Raw genomic sequence first — 20,492 nt, 5'->3', positions numbered from 1 at the left:
CCATATATACTGTTTACTCAGTGAGCATCATGTCAACAAAGAGTTTCATTGCACCTTGGAGTATATGACAATAAACTAATCTGAATCTGAGTGAAATGTGCTGAGCTAATTTGAAAAACATATAATCAAATACAATGTCTGAACATGTTTATAAGGATTTTGTCAAAGAGTCACACCCTTGGCTATAATAGTGCATTTTGTATTTTTCAGGATGAAACACCAATGCCTTCAAAATTGAGCCTTGGTAAGTCTATAAAAGAAAGCCTGAAAGCACCAGAGGAAAGTGAAGAAGGAAAAGAGCTTGTATCTAATGAGGAGAAACCTGAAGGTGAAACCATCTCGCTCTCCTCTGATGAAGAGATTGAACTTGAAGTCATTGAAGAGGAAACAACAGCCGTTCGTCTGAAGAAGAGCAGCCTGAAGCGAATGGATGACTTCAAGAAAGCATTCTCCAAGGAATCCATGGAAAAGGCCAGGCAAAGGACAAAGGAAAATCTGCAGAGGACCCAATTAAGAACAAGGGAGAATATGGAGAAAACCAAGCAAGCGACAAAGGAAAATCTGAAAAAGACAAGGTATACACTTGAAAAGAAAATGAATAAGCTCGGCAACAAGATAGTAACGCAGGAGCGGAAGGAGAAGCTTAGGGACTCCAGATCAAGGCTGAAGAAGTCCTTCACACCAAACCATCAAAAACAAGCACGGTGTCGGACAACCGTCTACAGGATCCCACCGTTTACATTCTTGGTTAAAAAGATGAGAGACGGGGATGTGGTGGTGCAGGAGGTGGAGATGATAGAAGGTCAGGGAGAGGAACACATTGTAGAAGATGAAGACCACACCGATCTCCTTATTGAAGAAGTCCATGAGGAATCACTGGAGGATGATGCAGATATGGAGACTGAACTCCTGCTTCAGAAAAGGAGAATTGAGTAATGACTTTATTTAGTGGAAGAGATGTCACATGGTTCTTGCTAGTTGGCTGAGGCAAATAGAAAGGAAGGAGTGAAAAGTTTTCAGAATAGCAGATTGTAAAGTACAAATGCATTAGGAAATTTATGTTGCACAACTTTGTTATCCTCTCATCTTAGTTATTCTAAGGACATTGCCAGTAAACGTTGCATTGATGAGATAAAGCAAGCTGTTTGTCATCTCATCACTAGAATACTAAACAGGATTTCATTTCCCAGTCAAATCAGTTTTAGGAAACAGCCTTTTAAAAATGCACTTGTGACTTTATAAGTTACATTATGAGTACATTAAATAATAAGCTGGATTTTCCCGAGTGGGGCCCACCGCCCGCACTCACCACTTGGATTTGCCTTCCCTAGACCTTCAAGGTCAATCTCACCAGCTCAAGGTGCAAAGCCCTGAGTCACACCAAGATGTGGTGTGTCATAACTAGGTCAGGTGGGTGGGCCAGAATAATCCAGCTCACCAAGTCTTTATCAGCTGGTGATGCCTCAACTCTGATTGTTGTCAAAACTGTTGAAGTTTCTCAGTGCATCTGAACTTCAGACATTTTGAAAAATTATACAAGCTGAAACAATTTTAAAAAATGACCATCAAAAATTGGAATTGTATCAAATAAAATAACTTCCAAATAGTTTTGAATAATTCAATCATTAAACCAATATTAAAAATTAAAAATAATATACCTTATTCATGTCTCCCACGGTTCCCTTTCAAATAAATGGGCTTGTGATCCTGCAGCAGTTTTCAGTATTTAAATGTAGACTTCTGCATTTACACAGAAATTCCAAAACCTGTCAATACATATGCTGAGGAATGCTGATGGTTCCATGTAAAACCCAGCAAAACCTAGGCCAAGTATCAAATGTGAAGGGTGTTCAGAAATAAGTGTGTGAGAAAGATTAATGCATGCTTTCAAACTGAGATGACAGTTGTAATCAGGAGGATACCTAATGTATGTGCAATTAGTTTCTGCATTGGAGAAACTTGTATATAATGAAGGGTTTTAAAGGTAAAGAGATTTTTATGAAGATTAATTCGGGTTATTCGCCTTTTTAATTGATTTCATTTCCCTCAAACAGCATAATATGCTGGCTATATTTATCAATCAGTTAACATTAGATTGCAAAACCAAGGACGAAAAGAAATGTCACTTTTTTTTCTGCTGCACTCTCATCGGCAGCCACATAAAGTATAATCTAACTCAATAGCTTTTCTAACCTGAGTTTTGATGACATTAGCTTATGGTGGCAGTTGAAAAAAATAGATAAGGTTTTGCATATTACAACACAGGCAGGGGAAAGATAAAATTAAGCCTTGTTATTCAGAAGGGTTAAACTTGGTCCAGTCAGGATGTGAAAAGAAGGCCAGAGAATGGGGAATGATTCAGAAGGTTAATGTGCTTTGTATTGCTATGGCAATGGAACATGAAAAAAAGTGGAATGAAATATTGCTCTTGCCAACGAGTGAAAAGAAGGGACCTTGTATGACGTCAATGCTTTTGTCTATACAAAATGAAATATCTTTTGCATTCATGGATTAGCTGGCAAATCAATTACTGGATACATTTTACCTTTCCAGTTTTCTGTTATTTGCTTTTACACGCAGTGACCATATTAACAGGCAGAGCTGTAGTGTGTTGCATGATACAAGCTTTAAAACTGCATCACTATTGTGTAATAATAAAAATTCATTTTAAGAATTTATATACTTATCGCATCAACCTGCTGTAGCAGCTGTGTATAAGGAATAGAAGATAGTTGATGAGTTGTGTAAGTAACATCTTGAACTTTGGAAAGGAGATTTTGCAGCTCATTGAGGAATTTATAAATTTTCTTCAGTGTACAATTTTACTGCAAAACAGTCCTACACTATAGTTCTTTTAACTCTATGCAATAATATACAAGCATTTTTTTGCATTTAGCAAGAATATACTTAAGTAATTATATCTGCAATATCATCACCAGATTTACTGTTATAAATTGAGTAGCTCCTGTAAATCTGTCATACTGTAATTACATTCTCCTGCCTTTAGAAGTGCTATAGTGTCACCACTGGCAAGAACTAGCTCATAAGAGCAAAACTAATTCACCTGGCCAGTGTCCACTGTAAATGTGGACAGACCAATTTCAAATGAAAATATAAAGCAAAGGCAAAATTATAACCTTAAAATGGGCTATGTCTGTGCACTCTGATCCAAATATCCTCTGCCCCTTGCTCCTGTTTAGACTTGTTTGCCCATAAGTAATTTCATGGGAGATTGATAAGCAATATTTTACAAACCAATGAAAAAAAAGACATAAATTAATATTTCAACTTTCAAATAATTAATGACCATGGAAATATATAACGTGACATTAGAATATAAATTCTTTACATTTGTATGAAATATTGTCTGCAATTATAATGAATGCTTGTTTGAAATAAATGGGCTGACTCTGTTCAATAAGTAGAAATAGTATTTTATACAAATGCGCTAAATGCTTATAGCTACTATACAATACAATATCATGGTTAATATTCCAAATATGATTTAGCTTGGATTTCATAAATAAACACATCTATTATTTTTCAATGACACTTGGAAATCTGCAATTAAAATGTTTGGGTATGACATATTTTGGAATAAGTATAAACACTTTCCAAGTACCATAGTTTAGAAATTGGACATTATATGTCTGAGATCTAAATGCATACTGGTGGTTAGTAACAGTGTGTTATCATAAGAGTATGTGATTGAGAATGAAGAGGCAAAGGACTTCAGAGCAGTTGGCTCGTTCCATCTCAGTCAGTCAACCACACATAATGCTTCTCAACATATGTACCAATCCCTTCACTCTGGAAAAGCTTACCAAATTCACTTTGCCACAAATATGTTGTCTGTTTCAATGCTATATGCCCAGTTCCTGCTAATCCACATATTTAAAGGCATTCTTCCTTATGCTTTGACAGCTCATTCTTTACAACTTCCTCTTTAAAGCTGTATTTGTTTAATGGAACTACAGTTTTCTTCAAATGCTGTCACATCTGAATGCAGAAGGGGTGCTGCAGTACGAAGAGGTAGTTTCATGTTTGCAGTATGTATTTTTTCAACAGAATATAAACTTCCAAAATGTATATTTCTATAAAGCATTGAGTTCACTTTGAATGGTTTGCTTAAATATATGACTGTACTCTGGATATCAGCATGAAACAAGAAAATAAATGACATATTGAATATCTATGTTTTAAGGCATAAAAAATCAGAATTGATACTTGGCTTACAACCTAGCAATAGCAATTATGAATGAACATTATGTAGCAGACTTTAAATATTTGCCTACCGTATTCTGTACTTCCATTTTGCTTAACAATTCATAATAAAAATTAGTCTGATAGACAGGAATTTATTGCTTGTTGGCTGTTATTATTCCTTTGCACTAAAGTACATAGTGTAAAATTATCAACACACCTTGAGTTAAAAGAGATACCATGTCATATCTATTGCATTTTTTCTTAAAGGTGACAGATTTTTATCCAGCTTTCTACCTTATCATATTACGCTATAGAAGGAAGCTATCAACCCACATGGTCCATCGCCACTCCCAGTGGTGCAATCTTAATAGTCCCATTGCCCTGGACTCCTGCAATTTATTCTCTCTTCACATGCCCATCAACTCCCCTTTGATCCTTTTTGCCACTAGCTTGCACTAAGAGGTAATTTACAGTAGGCAATTGACCTACTGTTGGAGGAAGCCACAGCATTCAAAGGAAGCCCACAGAGGGAGGAAGAGAACATATAAACTCCACACAGAGAGCATCTGAGGTCAGGATCGAATCTGAGATCCTGGAGATATGTAAGAGCTCCACCAACAATCATTTGTCTCCTTCCCTCCTGAAGGACTGTAATGGCAGGAGTTTTCTGGAGCATCTCTCTACAGCTGCCTCATTAAAGCCTTCCTTCTATCCTAAATTCAGATTTGGACATGTTCCCTGATATTTGCACAATGTTCAAATCCACCAGCTATTCCTCAAATAATGAAGTAGTCAAAGGTTAAGTGCAGCAAGATTTTTCAGGGAAAAGCTGATCAATATTAAGTAATGACCATGCTAAACAAGTGGCTGAAATGGCTATTTTCAACAAGGAAAGTCTGACCACTGTAGTATAGAATAAATCCCACAATCTTTTATTTGTAAATAGTTGTACAGCTACAATTCTAAAACATGATGCAAAGCTTAACTAAGTAAATTAAGGGTTAAAAATTTGTGCAGCTAATGCATGATTGCACATGTGCTGGTGTTTCTGTTAACTGTGATAAGGATCTTTGGTTTCATAATTTCCTGAGGAGATGTTGCAAACCTGAGATGAAGTATAAATATCTCTTTGTTGAAGTAGCCTTTTTATGCAGTATGAACTCAGTTGCCTATTTTATATTAGAAAGATTCCAAGCAAGGATGGACCAGACCAAGTATGTATGTCAAATGGGGTATGAGCGATTATTTATGAGATCGGAGCTCTGCGGGAAGAATGGAATGGGAAAGAGGTGTGAATGTCACAAAAAGCAGGAGCGATTGAACAGTGACTTGGGTTTACAGATAAAAGTAATTGTGAATTGTCATGTGAATTCCACATGAAGACTGTCGATTGGTAACCAAGGAGAAGTTAAATTGAGAGGAATCAGGACATCTTCTGACATGCCAAGAGCCATACAGCATGGCTCTTCGGCCCATTGAATCCATGCTGACTGTCAAGCACCCATCTACACTCATCCCATTTTATTCTCCTCACATTCCCATCAGCTACCCCCAGTTTCTCCCAGTCACCCACACACTAGGAGCAGTTTACAGTGGCCAATTAACCTATACCTGACAAGTAAGACTGCAGTGAAGAGAATATTACAAGGATGGACGAAAGTAGTGTCCCAGATGAAATTGGGGGCACAGATACAAGTGCCAAGCTTCCCTCATAACCTATTAACCATTGTTGAGTATTTTGTTCGTATACCTTAAAGCAACATAATAAACCTCAGCTTAATGTGAAACCTGGATCTGACATGTGAGGTCTAAGTCAGCAAGATGCAACGCTTACACCATCTGCTCTCAATATCCAAATACACTTCTCAATCACTCACTGTTAACATCCTTGTGATTGCTTTTGACCTGATACTTAATTGGGCCAGTCACATTAATAATATGACTGAAAAAGTAGGTTAGAGGTTAGAGATAAGCACTCCTCTACCATTTGGCTCGCAGACACAACAACTCTAGGACTGATAGCCAACCATTCTAAAGAACATTATTATACGAATATTGGTAGACTTAAAAATGGTTCCACTTGGGCAACAATCTAAGGTCAATTGGAGGAATTGTTACACATCATTCCTAAGTGCAGGATGCAGTTTGATTCCCCAATCTACTGTAATCCTGATTATGAACAAAGCATCTCCTCTCTAGTTAGAAGAGAAATTAGAGAGACCACTCAGTAACCAGCTAACAAGCAGTTCTGGTGGGAGACTCAGATAGATCAGCAAATAAAGGTTAGGACCAGAAAGAGTGGACAAAACTAAGGAGAGCATATATCCTCTTAAAAAAACACAAAACGCCTAAACTAAAAGCAATGCAACCTATAGCCCAACTAAAATTGCCAATAATGCAATCGCTTTTTTTCTCCATTGGGAATGAAGTTATTATGTTACTCTTCAATCAATTCTCTGCGTTAAAACTGTAGAAGACTGAAATGTGACACTTTTAACTGATAATGGCAATATTAAACTAAAGGACATCTGTATATTATGTGTATAAGACAAGCTTTATTATAACGAATCATACAATTGGATTTTTGTCAATTGGTCCTGTGTAATATCCCAATGCATCAAAATGTTCCATACTGATAGTCAATATCAATTTAATACAATGATTGATGATTATCAAAAATGAATACCATTACCTTCTGCAGTGACTCTGAACCTATCATATACATTCTCAAGAGAAGAGGTTATTAAAGAAAAACACACAGCTCTAAAATATAAATGTAATGATCAAAAGAGCAGCTGGGGTCCAAAAAGTACTGGAGGGATGTATTCATGGTGTTTAGTGGTAAGAGAACAATTGATTTAAAAGGGAAAATATAATCCATTCTTCAACTGTTCAAGACAGATCTATCAATGAGTTTAGGTTCCTTGATGCTCACAGCAAGATCCCACTTTGAATAAATGTAATTCACTTGATTAATGGCAAACCGTTTTGTTCAATTGGCAGAATAGCACTGCCATACGACATGTGAAGAAGTACACAGCTAGGGGAAAACCACATACCAATCTGCATGGTAAAATGAAGGAGAATGATCAACATGGTACAATAGAATTTTCCCTATTTCACAAGAGCATCCTGTACAATTAACATTTGGTGATGTACTTTGTTAGAGTTGAAGTTTTGCTTCCTCATTCTCTCATGTAAAACTTCTGTTAACCGTTGTTCACAAAAGGTTATCACAATGGAATGGAGATTATCAGATCATGGGAGGCTCTTCGTCAAGATTGATAAAATGAGTAAAAGGATTCCAAGAACTTCCTGGAACATGAACATGTGGGTAGCTGTTCATGGGATCCCAACAGTATTGCCAGGAATTGCTGTTCAAGTTCAAGTTTATTGCCATAGGCATGCATCCACAGGGGATACATGCCATGAAAATTAGCATGTTATAGCAGCAGCTCAGTACGTTACAATCATAACAGACATAAGTTAACAAAAATTTAGTTTTAGCTTACGTGACAAAACATAATGACACTGGTGCAAGTTGAGAGATAGAAACAGAAATATAGTCTGAGGTAGTGTTAGGGTTTTTCAGGTTGGTTCAAGAACCTGATGGCAGTGTGGAAGAAACTATTGTTGAACCTTGAGGTGTGGGTCTTCAGGCTCCTGTATCTCCTGCCTGATGGCAGCATCAAGAAGAGGGCTTCCTGCGACATCACCTTTTGTAAATGTTCTCAATGGTGGGGCGAGCTGAATCTGTGATGGAACTCTCTGTTCCTATGCATTGGAGTTTCCGTATCAAGCCATGATGCAACCAATCAAAATGCTTTTCAATGTACCTCTGTAGAAGTTTGACAGAGTCTTCAATGACATGCCAAATCTCCTTAAGCTTCTTAGAAGGTAGAGACTTTGGAGCACCTCCTTCATGTTTGTATCTATGTGCTGGGCCCAGGATAGGTCCTCTGAGATGTTAACACACAGGAACTTGAAGTTACTCACCCTTTCCACCGCAGACCCTTCAATAAGGAATGGTATGTGTTCACCTGACTTCCCCTTCCTAAAGTCCACAATCAGTTCCTTGGTTTTGCTGACACTGAGCGCAAGGTTGTTGTTACGACACCATTCAACCAGCTGACATGTCTCATTCCTGTACACCTCCTCATCACTATCCGTGATTCTGCCAACATCAGTATTGTTGTCAGGAAATGTGCAGATAACAATCTTGGAATTGTTACCTTACAATGCTGTGAGAGGACCACCAACAAAGGACAGTAAGGCTGCTCATTACCATCTTCTCAAGGATAAAGAAGGATGCACAGCAGCCCCTCAGACAGGAAAATCCCACTTCCATCCCTATCCTCCAGAAGGCCTCTGATGATAAAATCAGTTTTTAGCTCTTGAAAGTGTCTTAATTTAAACCTCACTAATCACAACGTGCATTGACATGAGTTCATCTCATTGAGAATGAGGCCCTTCATTGCCAAACAATAAAAAAGAAAGTGTTTTTGATGGACCTTCCATTAATTGGGTGAAGACATGGCTGCTGTATTGCATAGATCTTAAAAGTTAAAAATCATTGTTAGGAAATGTTGAATAAATAAAGAAACAAAAAATCATGGGGCAAAGTCCTGTCACAATATCTAACCCCGGCGCTTTATTTTTATCAAGCATTAACAACAAAAGATCACATAGCAATATATCTTATTTCCTTTCAGCTTTACTTATGTCAGACCCAAACATAAGATAGTTAAGAAGGTTCATTGTTGACACACTTTTATTAGCTAAGGCATAGAGTACAAGAGCAGGGAGGTCATGCTAGAACTGTATAAGGCATTAATTAAGCTGCAGCGAGACTAATGCAGAGAGTTCTGGTCACCACACTACAGCAAGGATGTGATAGCACTAGGAAAGATGTAATGATAAGAATAATGCCAGGTCTGGAGAATTGTAATTATGAGATGAGGCTAACTAGACCTGGGTTGTTTTCTTTCAACCGGAGGAAACTGAGTAGGGGTGTCATTGGTGTGCATAAAATTACAAAAGACTTGGAGACGGGAAATATTAAGAACATATTTCCCTTGCCAGAGAGGGCAATAACTGGGACACATATATTTAAGTTAATTGGAGAAAGGTTCAGAGAGGTGTTTAGAAACAGTTAGTTCACTCAGCAAGTGGTGAGGTCAGAAACTCATTGCTTGAAAGGGTGGTAGAGGTTGAAACCTTCACAAGATTTAAATATCTGGATGAGTATTCGAAGAGCCATAACCCGCAAGGCTAAAGCCAAGAGCTGGGAAATGGGATTAACCTAAAGTCTAGGTTTCCTTCTGGCAATAAATGTCAATGATTCTTGTGATTTTGCACTAAAATTGCATATGTGTGGAAGATGCAAAAGGAAAGAAATGTTTCAAGTAACCATCCAGGTCCTCAATATTTTCTATTCACCAGCACCTCTATCACCTGCCAAGGCCAAATAATTGATAGTGATTGACAAATTAAACCAATAGGCCACAATCATACACAATTTCTTTCAGATCAGTTTTAACATCCTGGATGACAATCACAAGTAAAAACAAACTTCCAAATCTACCTTCACCATGTTGTTCACACTCCAGCTGTGGTTACAAGTTGGTTAGGCTTCAAAAATGTCTCCAATGGAGCATTACAGGGAAATGCAGAAGTGGTCTGCTATGATTCACCCATAGGATTGTTCATCAAACAATTGCTAATTTTCAGACAAATTATCAACAGAATGGATTTTTTAAAATTGAGTCATAACATCAAACTGCTGCCCCCAATTTTTTGGGCAGCTGCAAATCTCAATTAAAACGTGTGGAGATGTACAGAACGAGCAAAGAATTTCCAATTTAGTGAGGCATTAGTGAGGCTTTCACCTTCGATTAAGACCTGCTTCCTCATTCAACCCCTGCTATGGAAATTAGGTGGGTGGGCAATTGAAACATCCAAGATGTCTTTTATAGTATTCCTGGTTTGATCTCTTCTGAAATTGGTTGGAATTTCCTCTACATATACAGGTCAGATCTATTCTGTCTTTTTGCCCTGATTGACATAACAAAGATACATCCTCTATTCAATGCAGAAGCTCTTGAGATTTAACAATTGTCCCAGCTGAATTAATTAACCACCGTTATTTCAGAGCGCTAGGTTTACTAATATATGGTCAAAAATAACAAAATGATCAAAAAATCCTCAGTCATTTTTTAATTTTCTTTCCAATATTTTTCCTTTTGAAGATGGTGGTTCATTAACCAGATACAGTTCCATCAGCTTCCAACAGCTAGCTCAGTGACCATTTTAAATAAATTTAAGAGAAATAGAACATTACAGTCATTCTCTGTGCTTTTCTCATCTCATTTTCATCCACATATTCTTGTATTTAATGTCTACATAGAAATGAGGAGGATAAATGTAATACACACATAAGAATCACAAATCCTGGGACTTCTATGCAATTATGTGCGGTAACAACACATTAGTTTCCAAAAAACAAACTCCTGGAGGAACTCAGTGGATCAGACAGCATCTGTGGAGGCAAAGGGATGTTCAACGTTTCAGCCTGAGACCCTGCATCAGGGCCTCGACCCAAAACATCGACCATCCCTTTGCCTCCACAGGTACTGCCTTATTGCTGAGTTCTCCCAGCAGTTTGTTTTTGCTCCTGATTACAGGATCTGCAGTCTCTCGCGTCTCCCTTAGTTACTAAGCTGTAGGTGACGTGTGAGCTCTCTTGCTTTATCGTCCATCATGGAGACAGTTTCCCTTCCTTTAAGAAGACCCATTATGGTGTTCAAATAGGCAATAAGACTTTGTGTCTTTAGGTGTTGATACTAGGGGCAGGGATCATCCAGGACTTGCCCTCACTCAGAAATAAGAAGAGCTACTCTTGAAACTGGAAGATGTTGGGACCGTTCTTGAAGATACCAGACCTTTTTTAAGATAATATAAAATAAGTTATCTTTTTGTTAGTCACATGCACATCGAAACACACAGTGAAATGCATCTTTTGCGTCAAGTGTTCTGGGGGGCAGTCCGTAAGTGTTGCCAAGCTTCCAACACCAACATAGCATGCTCACAACTTCCTAACCCAAGATCACAAGACAAAGGAGCTGAAGTAGGCCATTCGGCCCATCGAGTCTGCTCCATGAGCTAAACTAAAACTATTCCTATCTAGCCCCAAATCCCGGCCTTATCCCCATATCCCTTGATACCTTGACTAATTAGATACCTATTGATCTCCTCCTACAAGACCCATACACCTTTCAAATGTGGGAGGAAACCAGAGCATCCAGAGGAAACCCACGCAGACACGGGGAGAACATACAAACTCCTTACAGACAGCAGCCGGAATTGAACCTGGGTCACTGGTGCTGTAACAGCGTTACGCTAACTACTACACTACCATACCTGCCCATCCGTGCTTCCTATTCATATATTTTAACAACTGCAAAGCAAGGACGGGCTATTTAACTTATGCTAAAGCAGACTTTACTTTCCAGTTATGACCTGCTTCTTCATTCAAAGCCCACAGCATTTCTGAAGCATATTTACACTGAAGGATTGAAACAATGACAAGAATTAGGCACTGCAAGCTGATTGAGCAATTGTTGAAATCCCACATCCTCTCAATGAGGATTGGTTTGGGAGATGTTGTCAGTGTACTTGTAGATGGTATGCTGTGGAGAAGGAATGCTCAGAGTGATTGATGGGCTACCAGTCAAAAGCACTGCTCTGTCCTGGATGGTGTTGAGCTTCTTGAGAAGTTTGGAGCTCCACTCATCCAGGCAAGTGAAGTGTATTCAGTCATCACACTTAAGGTGACCTGTACTATAAGTTCCCAAAACATGCCATACATGGATGGTGTTGCAGCAATTAGTTTTCCAATACAAAAGAGATAACATATAAAAATACTGCATTGTGCGATATAATTTCTATCCCAAAGTCAAAGCTGAGTTTATTATCATATACACAAATACAAAGATGCAATGAAAAACTTACCTGCAGCAGCATCACAGGCACATTGCATCATATAAGCAGCAGTCACAAGAAAAACATATGTTAAACATAAATTATACACAATTTTACAAGAAAGAACACAATTATAACAAAAAACAACAAAATCCATTTTAGCGCAAAGTAATCAAAGTGGTCATAGTGTTGCTAAACTACAGTGATTTGGGTTTTTCCGGTTGGTTCAAGAACCGAATGGTTGAAGGGAAGTAGCTGTTCTTGAACCTGCTGGTGTGGGACTTCAGGATTCTGTACTTCCTGCCCAATGGTAGCTGAGAAAAGATGGCATGGCAGGATAATGGAGATCTTTGATGATGGATGTTGCCTTCTTGAGGCAGCACCTCCTGTAGATACTACCTATGGTGGGGAGGGATGTGCCCATGATGTATTGGGCAGAGTCTACTACTCTCTGCAGATTCTTACATTCCTGTGTATTTGAATTGCTGTAGCAGTACATCTGTAGAAGTTTGTTAGAGTGTTCGGTGACAAGCCAAACCTCCTTAATCTCTTAAGAAAGTAAAGACGCTGGCGCGCTTTCCCACAGTTCATCTTGAGGCCTAGTGTCTATGATTCTGTGTCAGCAAGATTATTGTGAACATTTATCCACTTAAAGTTTTTTCAAATTACTTCACAGGGAATTTTACTTGCAATGCTGGAGTTATTACAGTGTCTTCAATATGTTGTCCATTTCAGAATTAACAGCAAGCAGAGACTGACTACAAGACAATAAAGGATTTACAAAGGGCCTGACCCCCAAGGGTCTGTACTCATTTGCAGACAGGAGCTTCAGCTAGTCACAGTTAGACACTAAGTAAAAATTCATAATAAATTATCAAATGAGTTTTATTTTCATACACCATAATTTTTATCTGTGCAGCTTGAATTAATATTATTTTTGTTTGAATGAAATGGATACTGGGAACTGAATGGAAAGCACCTATTAAAAGTAATCAGTCAACAACAACTCATCTCATAATTCTTGTTATGGCTTAGAGCAATTTAGAAATGCGGGTGGAGAAGTTTGGTATTTATTTCACTGCTTGAGTTGACGATGACTCCCTGAATAAATACACTGCTACCATTGAGTATTGACATTATCCATAATGGCTTTTGTCTACTCATCTTCAGCCTGCAGGAACTTGGAAGGGATTTATTGCAGGCAATCAATGAAAAGCTACACTACTGAAGCTACTAATTTCCTCCACAGACTTTTCACAGAGCTTTTATCACATGTAGCATATCCTCCAGTTGATTTTGAATGGTTCTAACAATCTTGATGACACTATTTGAATTCCTGAAATTCCCTACCCAGGGCCATTATGGGAATACCTGCAACAGACAGACTGTAGCAGTGTATGAACTTGGCTCACCACACCACTTTTCAAGGGCAATTAGAGGCAAGCAGTAAATGCTGGACTTGTCAACATAAAGAGAATGCAAAGTGTATTACCAGTTAGTATCTCTTTCATAAATATAGGCCACAAAAGTTTAATATCCTTACCTTAGCCTCAGTTAAAATTACATTTTTTTAATTCTTTTTTTTTGGATCTGGGCATTGTTGGCAAGGCCAGCATTTGCCCATCTCCAATTGCGTTTGAGAAGCTGATGGTGAGTTGCCTTCTTGAACCTCTGCAGTCCTTCAACTTGAAGCTACTTCCACAGTGCTGTTGTGTAGGGAGTTCCAGGATTTAACTCCACAATAATGAAAAGCTGCTAGTAGATTTCCAAATCAGGATGGTGAGTGGATGGGAACCTGCAGCATGTGTCTGTTTCCCTTGTCATTCTTGGTGGTAGAGGTTTATTATAGATAATGTATAACTAAGTGCAAGATCACTAATTAGTCAGGATAAGGAGCAAATTAAAGTTTTTTGTCGTATCATCTTTCTTTCCCCTCTAATGCCTTTTACTGAAGGCAGGGCTCACATTAGGTACTGTTCTAGGTTTCCTGCAACTCAGCTAAGTGGTAAATTTTCACTTGTGAACCAAAACAATGAGCACTGACCAGTTTATTAACCAGCAGGGTCTTATTCACAGCTAATGTCTGTGCACATGAGCTTTCAAGTGACTGTTTATGAACAGCCATTAAGAGTGGAATCATTGAAGGTTGTTTATTCTATTCCCAGCCTTGATTCAGTTGCCAATCAATTCAGCACATATTTTCCTGAAACATATGGTTTGATAACAAAGCAAATATAACTATGATTCATCCACTTAGAGAACTGCAGATCTGGTTTATCAGAAAGAAAATTCTTGTTCTTCAAGATGATTTGAAACAAAGTTTGATTTCTTCTATGTAAAAGTAAGTGTTTAATTACAGGTCTTATCTTCTGGCACATGTAAAGCTTAGGATTCATGGAGGAAAAGGAAAACTTTTGGTCTCCAAATTTAAAAAAAACTATTGTCTGGAATGGTAGATATCACTACATTGGAAATGGATTAAACTCTGAGACCTGTTCTTTATTTAGTGAGCATTCTTGGCACCTAGTGTGTAATTTTACATTGTCATCTGTTCATTCAGTAACTGGAATTGTGCAAAGGTCTGTGCCTTCATGGTTGGTGCCATAAATTATGTACAAGAATTATTCATCACATTAATCTTTGGTTTCTTATTAAGATATGTCAGACCAAGTCTCTCGTAGTATGCCATCTGGTATCAGTACAGCTTATTCCATTGTTGATTTCAGATGAAAGGTCGTTGACCTGAAATATTAACTCTGTTTAAGGTTAGCTCTGTAACAGCACCTCATCCTCTAGCTGTGCACGTTGCAACCCATAGGACTCACCTCTGACCTACAGTTGGGGTCCTTGCTTTGCAGTTGTTAAAATATCTGGATAGGAAGCACGGATGGGCAGGTACAGTAGTGTGGCGGTTAGCGTAACACTGTTACAATTGCCAATGAACCTAACAGAGTTAACTTTGAGGAACAACAGTGGTACTTGGAGGAATTATGTAAATACTTTAGAGTAAAGCAAGTTAGAAGGATAAGAGAAGATAGGTTGAAAGTTTTAGAAGGGTAACCTTGTGCAGATACACATTTCCTTACCAAACATTACTAGTAGCTGGACATGGTCACTGGGACAAGTGCTTGATGACAGGACATTTCAGAAACAGCTGAAGTTCAGGTTGTTATCTTGGAAAACTAAAGATTTACTTTCACAAAGCACCCTTCAAAACCTTAAGACTTCACAGGCAATAAGACACTTTGTTGTGATGTAAGAAACCTGAACCAGTTGCACACAGCAAGTTCTCATAAACAGCATGTGACCAGATTTTTGTTTTGAGAAGGTCCCACAAGCAGCAAGTTAATGAATGAAACACCAGATAATGAATCTCTTGGTGATGTTGATTAGGGAACATTTGTTGATCTGGTCATAAAAATGAACCAGGCTTTCCATTCCTGATCACCCTCTATTGATGCTAGTTTAGCAAAAATATCATTGGGCATGGGCTTAACAATATCCTTTCATTTCAGTTAATACATGATGATTGCCAAAATTTTGCAGCAAAGAAAATTATGACAGGACTTTTAGATATTTGATTGGCAGTCCTAAGGTGAAAGGTTAAAATTCTGCAGGAAAACAAACGTAGCGGTTAGCGCGACACTACTACAGCGCCAGCGATCGGGGTTCAATTCCCATCGCTGTCTGTAAGGAGTTTGTACATTCTCCCCGTGTCTGCGTGGGTTTCCTCCAGGTGCTCCGGTTTCCTCCCACATTGCAAAGATGTACGGGTAGGTTAATTTCGGTTTAAAATGGGCGGCGTGGACTCGTTGGGCCGGAAGGGCCTGTTACCACGTTGTAAATAAAATATATTTAAAAAAATTTCTCAAAGAAGAACTCATGTCTATAGAAACTAGAGGGATTGATTGCTTTGTAAAATATTGGTCCACATCTTTGCAGAAGCTAGTTTTGAGTCAACTTGATTCACACTACATTATATAAAGGAACAGCTAAAGGCACAGATACGGAGAAGGCTGTGAGGCCCAAAACACCCTGGCTGTATTGTCAAAGAGTTGTACTAATTACGTTTCCATCCAAACTTTTCCCGAACAGCTAGAATGTGAGCATTGACCCAACAATGTAAAACAATATGGATAGGTATGTCCTGTCCACAAAAACAAGGAGAAGTGTAATCTGGCTAATGAATGCTCCATCAGTCTATTCTCAATCAAAACTAAAGTGTTAGAAGGTGTCGGTAACAGTTCAATCAAGTGGTGTTCTCAATAAAAACTGTTTGCCAATGTTCAGTTTAGACTCTGGCAGGAAAACTGGGGTCCAGGCCTCAATATAGTCTTGAACCAAACACAGATTAAACAACTGAATTACAGCGATGACATCAAGACAACAATTTTCCAAGTGGGACATCAGGAGCCCTGATAAATTTAATGTTAATAGAAGTCGTGTGGGCTTGATCTCAGACTGCCAGACCATGTCTTTAGCTTTTACCAGATGAGCTGCAAAGGCTTTCTCAACCTTCCAAGAACATAGTCTCTACCAGCTAAGAGAACAGGGGCAACAGTCACAGGGGAATATTACACTTCCTAGAAGCACTCCAACCTGATCTGGAAATATATCACAATTACTTCAACATCACAAGCTTCAAATGCTGGAAGTCCCTATTCTAAGGGATTTCCTTCATCACGATGTCAAAGAAAGTGGCTTACCACCATTTTTCTTGAGGGTAATTAGGGATGGGCAATTATTAGTAATTATTTGCCATAGTAAAAATGAAGTTAATGAGAACCAAGGGAGAAGCTTTTCCATACCTGGAATCATATGTGGTAGAAAGTGCTAACGGTTTACAATAATCTTAAGCCAATCATCTCTCACCTAAGGCATCAGTGCAGGACTTCCCCAGGTGAATCCTTCACCATCAATGTTCTGTGCTGATCATCAACCAAAAAGTTAACTGGATCAGTTACATAATTGCCCTGGGTAAAAGCACAGATCAGACATTGGGTATTCCCCGGTGAATCATTCACTTCCTGACTACCTTAAGTCATTCCACTATTTACAAGACATGGTTCAGGAGTGTGATTCAACTACAACTCTTAAGGATGCAACACCATCCGGGACTAGCAGTCTACTTAATTCATACTAAATTGATAAATTGGTATACTCTATGCATCAACTTAAATGTTTACTCCATCCATCACTGGCAAACCATGGCTGCAGAGCATAACATGTACAAGATGCACTGCAGTTAGTTTCCAAGTCTCCTTAGATAACATCACCACCTCTAGAAGAACAAGCACCAGAGGTTTATGGGAGCACCCTCCCCTCCAATATCCCCTGCAAATCACACCCCATCCTGACCTGGAGACATATCACTGATCCTTCATAAACACCAGGATCCTTCAAAATCTGCAGCTCCATACACAAAAACAACATAATCGTTCCTTTGCTAATGGTTTGGGAAGGCAGGTCACGGTTACTTTCTCAAGGACAATGAGATTTGGGCATACCCCACAAAAAAATTGGTTTATATTGCTGCAGATTGCATGGCAAATGCTGCAGTTTTTTTCTCTCAGAGATTGACTACATATTTGAATGTTGTTCATGAAATATTGATAGAACTGCAAAAAGAATTCTCTGAGAAGCTTCAAGTCCTAATTTTTACACATACTGTATGTTTTAAAGTAAGAAGTAAAAATTGTTTTACTTTATGTTCAGAGTTTATGGTATCTTTGTTTTTTGATATATGGAGTTATATCCTGAAGAATGACTGCTTTAAGGTGTACACTGTTCAAATATGCATTTTATTTAAACAGGTTTTGCAGAATTTAGTCTTGTCATAAGGAAGTGTACTTCTGATTCAATTTTCAAAGAGATGTAAAAGAGGCATTTCGGTGGCACATTACACAACCAGTGTTATGATACCTGTGTCTAGCTGTTGCGAATCTGGAAGCTGAGCAGGAAAATATGTTCTCAGAATCATTAGAGTACAATTGATGTGTGTGGTTGGTGACACTGAACCAAAGTGTGATTCTTTGAGGCCATACTTCACCATGACAAGCTGCTGCCAGGAAAGAAAATTGTGGGAAAGATATACCTGCTTCAGTACATAATAAAGCTGATTAGACATTTTTGCAGAAGCCTATCAACTTAAGCACACTATGTTTGACTGATCTTGTTCCATTAAATAATTAAATTCTAGCACAGTAGCTGGTTATTCAAATTGTTGTACCATTAATTTTCCCCTGATAAATAATATCTCAGCCTAAATATAGGTTGCTGATTGCACAACCAGTTGGCAGTCTCTGTGTCCGTATAACTGTAGCCACTGTTCTGCTGAAGAGGCAGCAAACTGCAATACTGTAACTGGCTCTCAAATTCCAGGCAATGCAGGGATTAAAGCCAGATGAGTTTACCAGCAAACACATACTAAAGTGAGTGAGACAAAGACATTTGGACCAGAAACAATGCAAAGGTCTAGGGGGTCTGACAAAGAGTCTCCTGTGAATTTACTCAGTCACTTTCAGCAATTGGCAGATGATTTTTTTTCATTCTCCATTTTAATTTGTGCCCTAGGTATGTTTGTGAAGAAATATTAGCCCATATGAAGAGTTTTAGGCAGGTTAAGATTAATGTCCTTCCCTTATAGAAATAGTAATTTAGAAACACGGAAGTCGACCCATAAATTAACTTTGTTTTATTTGCTAAGTAATCATTAACATTGCTAATGAAGTGATTCAGTATTTTAATGTAGTTATCAATACAACCCTATTTATATTTTGCTTTTAACGTGCAACATTCATCAAAATATAATAATTCTATCTCCATTAGAAATAAATAGTGCAATGCTTAAGTCTCCAAAAGGATCTCTAATTTTGTCAATGAGTCAGAAGCTTAAAATCTAGCTTTAAAATGATGGTAAATATTCATTATGTTGCATAAAGGCATATGCAATTAACTGTTTCCCTTTTCGTTAGATATAAAAAGGGTTACTCATTTGACTGACAGCAAAACTCCCATCAATTTGTTCTCTGGCACTGGCGATCGGGCGAATACGTCATCGCTGCCAGGAACTCAGATGATTTCGCAGTTGCGGTGATTCCAGGAACTTTTCGCTCCTCCCCCCGTTCGAGTCCCTTTTCAACGGCGCCAGTGCATGCGTATCCCTCCAGACTGCTGAGGGAGGGAGTGCGCACAAAGGAACAGCCGCGGGGGCGGGACCCACGCTCCGCGCCTCTCAACCAACCTTTATCCGATTGGTCCCGCCTCTGCTCCTCGCCGATTGGTCACCCCTCAGGGCCGTGCCTTGTAGGAGGATGCAGACGGCAGCTTCTCAGCGGTCGGTTCGACTGTCAATCAAGATGAGCAGGGTAGGTTGCGAGTGAAGTTTGTAAAGGGGGAGGAGGGAAACTGCGTCAAAAAAAAATTCATTGAAACCTGTGATTCAACGGTTTTCCAGGAAATTTTTGGAGACAAAAAGGATCAATTCTGTGGCAAAATATTAGCTGGTCGCCCAGTGGATGGAAGCAAAGATGTTTCAGCCGTAGTGCGAGTTGTCAGAAAGTTGGGATTGACAGGCTGGAAACTTTTGTTGCTCTTGTCTGAAGCTACCGGTAGGTGTTGGAGCAGGCCCGAGACCTGATGTTCCCTTATCTCAACTGAAGATGGTTCTGCATGGGGTATAAGGCGTGAATTGCATGAGAAATAGAATTTATTTTATGAGGATTTATTTATCTCTCGATACTTTGATTTTTGGCTTCCAGGAATTTCTTAAACCCCCCAAAAAATCACAATTAATCATGTTCAAATCAACTATTTCATGTACAAACAATAAGCTGCTGGCTTGCAAAATTCATTGCACTTTTTTTTCTAATGGATGACATTAATTGAAATGTTTTCATTTAGCCACCAGTTACGGGAAGTGTAATGGCTTTTTTTTTGTTAAAGGAAGTGTTTAAACGAACTGCAAGTATGTTTATCCGGTATAGTTGCTGTTGGAATAACTTGTCGGTGAATTTTTTTCTTCCTGAATGCAAACGTAAGATGATGTAGATGAGTGCAAAGTTTATAAATTCTGTTTATGTCTCTAAAAAGGAGCTTTTGATACTGGGGGGGGGGGATGTAGAGAGAGAATATGGAGTTTGTTAGTTCTGTGTCTAGTGCATTCTAAACACAAAGTACATCCCTGTTCAATAGATTATTTTCCTTCACTGTATCATACAAAATCTTTTGTAGTTTTGCAAATCCAACTTTTAAGTGGGTTTAGATAAGTAAAAGAAAACACAGAGATAGTTTATTTCCGTGATGAG

The 20,492-nt window shown here is 38.5% G+C and overlaps 2 protein-coding genes across 2 annotated transcripts in view; both read left to right on the top strand.

Moving 5' to 3' along the window:
• LOC127583123 (caveolae-associated protein 1-like) overlaps positions 1-4,357 on the top strand; it is a 60,779-nt gene extending 56,422 nt beyond the window's left edge. The window contains 1 exon segment of the mRNA XM_052038901.1: positions 211-4,357. Within this exon segment, the coding sequence (XP_051894861.1) occupies positions 211-936 (726 nt within the window). The 3' untranslated portion in view covers positions 937-4,357.
• A 15,199-nt stretch (positions 4,358-19,556) lies between these two features.
• The window catches only part of stat3 (signal transducer and activator of transcription 3 (acute-phase response factor)), a 42,588-nt gene continuing 41,652 nt past the window's right edge, over positions 19,557-20,492 (top strand). The window contains exon 1 of the mRNA XM_052038620.1: positions 19,557-19,796. The gene's annotated coding sequence lies outside the window, so the exon portion shown is untranslated. The remainder of the gene's footprint in view (positions 19,797-20,492) is intronic.

This window comes from Pristis pectinata, chromosome 25 (genome assembly GCF_009764475.1).
Source record: "Pristis pectinata isolate sPriPec2 chromosome 25, sPriPec2.1.pri, whole genome shotgun sequence".
NCBI classification, from domain to species: Eukaryota; Metazoa; Chordata; class Chondrichthyes; order Rhinopristiformes; family Pristidae; genus Pristis; species Pristis pectinata.
The sequence above is the reverse complement of the archived record's forward strand: the minus strand, read 5'-3'. Positions and strand labels throughout refer to the sequence as shown.